Here is a 1730-nt window from a genome sequence, read left to right on the forward strand (position 1 = left end):
CATTCCTGCCATCCTCCCTGGCCACCCCATCAAGGGCCTGACCTGGAGTGCAGCTGTGTCCACCCTGGACGCTGTGGAAGGAGAGCAGCCCTCAGGGTGCAACCCAGGTCTCCTCCAATCGCGCTGGCTGTAGGAAAGCCTTCCTCCCAGTTCCAGCCCCACCGTTACCTCCAGCCCTGTTCTTTCCCACTCCCCAGCTCTGGCCACACTCAGGTCCTTTTCCAGATACAGAAGCCCAGGCCTTGGGGCTTCCCTTGGCAAGAAGTGACTGTGGACAGGCAGCCATGTGCAGGCTCCCCCCCCCCCGGTCCCTGTGGGCACCTCTCGGCCCTCCTTTCCTCCTCTGCCCCTGGTTCTCTCTCCCTCTCTTACTTGAGGTCTTGCTGTGGCTGTCCAGTCTCTGCCTGTCTGTCTCGTTCTGTCTCCATCTCTCCTGGCCTGCCCTGTCTGTCTGCACCTCAAGCTTCCTCTGGGCTAACCCAGTTCCCCAGTGCACAGGACAGCACTGCAGGAGGATGGGGGAAAGCAGGCCTGGGTCCAACCAACACCTTCCAACCCATCCACCCTAGGGCCCCTCCTCCGGGTAGCCCTCCTTGATAGCCCAACCCCTCTGTATATTCGTCAGATTTTCATCCAAACCACCTTGGGGACTTTTTATTTTCTCTACCTAACACTGGAAGGGAAGGCTGCACATGCGTGCTTCCCAGCGTGGGCCTGGGGATAGCCCTGAACTACCACGGGGAAAGAGCCTGGCTTCTAGCAAGACCCCCTATTCCTGTGTCGGGGTCCCGGTTTCCCTTCTGAACAGGAGAAATCTACAGGGACCCCCGCGATGAGGACCAACCGAGCCCCTCTGTCCCAGGTTGGCTGACGCCGCCTCTGCCCGGCTGGAACTCTCCCGCCTGCTCAATGTCTCGGCCTCCAGCCCCTGGATCTGCTTCGGAGGCTCCTATGCCGGTTCCTTGGCCGCCTGGGCCCGGCTGAAGGTCTCAGGACGCCGCGGCTGGGGGCGGGCACTGGGACTCGGGCCAGCCCCAGATGATGGGCACACCCTCCCCAGAGCAGACGGCCTCCCACGACAAAAGGGCAGACCCAACCCCGAACACCCTCCCCAGAGCAGGCCCTGCCCCCAGCGGCCTTCACAGCCTAGGTGACGCGGCGGGGCGGGGGTGTCCCTCAGCCCCGACTGACCACTTCACCTCCTAGTTCCCCCATCTCGTGTCCGCCTCGGTCGCCTCCTCGGCCCCGGTGCGGGCCGTGCTGGACTTCTCTGCGTACAACGAGGTAAGGGCGGGCAGCAGGTGCGGGAGAAGTCCGGCGGCGGAACCGGACCTCCTGATTCCGCCGGGCGCCCCGACACAGGTGGTGTCCCGAAGCCTGACGAGCACGGCGATTGGCGGGTCCCTGCAGGTAGGGGTGGAGCCCAGTCCCGCGCACAGCGAGAGAGGCCTTGGACGAGGGTCAAGACAGGGGCGGAGCCTGCGAGATGGGGGCGTCTGACGGAGGTCTGAGCGGACCCAGCTAAGCCGGAGGAGAGAGCCGCGGGTGGACGCGGCGTCCAGGCAGACGCTCTCTGTGGCTGGGAGCGGGTTGCCGGAGACCTTCCCAGTGTGCAGTCGGGGCGCCGGGAGGGGCGGGGCCTGGGCCCGGGACGAGGAGCCAGGAGGGCGGGGCCTGCAGGGAAGGCGGAGGGCGAGCCGGGAGGGGCCGAGCCTGGGGAGGCAGACGCT

General features: G+C 65.8%; 1 protein-coding gene across 1 annotated transcript in view; it reads left to right on the forward strand.

Annotated features, from left to right (window-relative positions):
* Positions 1-1730, forward strand: part of PRSS16 (serine protease 16) — a 7684-nt gene that overhangs the window by 2689 nt on the left and 3265 nt on the right. The window contains exons 5-7 of the mRNA XM_027766046.1: positions 863-986; positions 1207-1284; positions 1363-1494. Of these exons, the coding sequence (XP_027621847.1) occupies positions 863-986; positions 1207-1284; positions 1363-1494 (334 nt within the window). The remainder of the gene's footprint in view (positions 1-862; positions 987-1206; positions 1285-1362; positions 1495-1730) is intronic.

The sequence above is a fragment of the Tupaia chinensis genome, unplaced genomic scaffold (genome assembly GCF_000334495.1).
Source record: "Tupaia chinensis unplaced genomic scaffold, TupChi_1.0 Scaffold140356_1, whole genome shotgun sequence".
Taxonomy (NCBI): domain Eukaryota; kingdom Metazoa; phylum Chordata; class Mammalia; order Scandentia; family Tupaiidae; genus Tupaia; species Tupaia belangeri.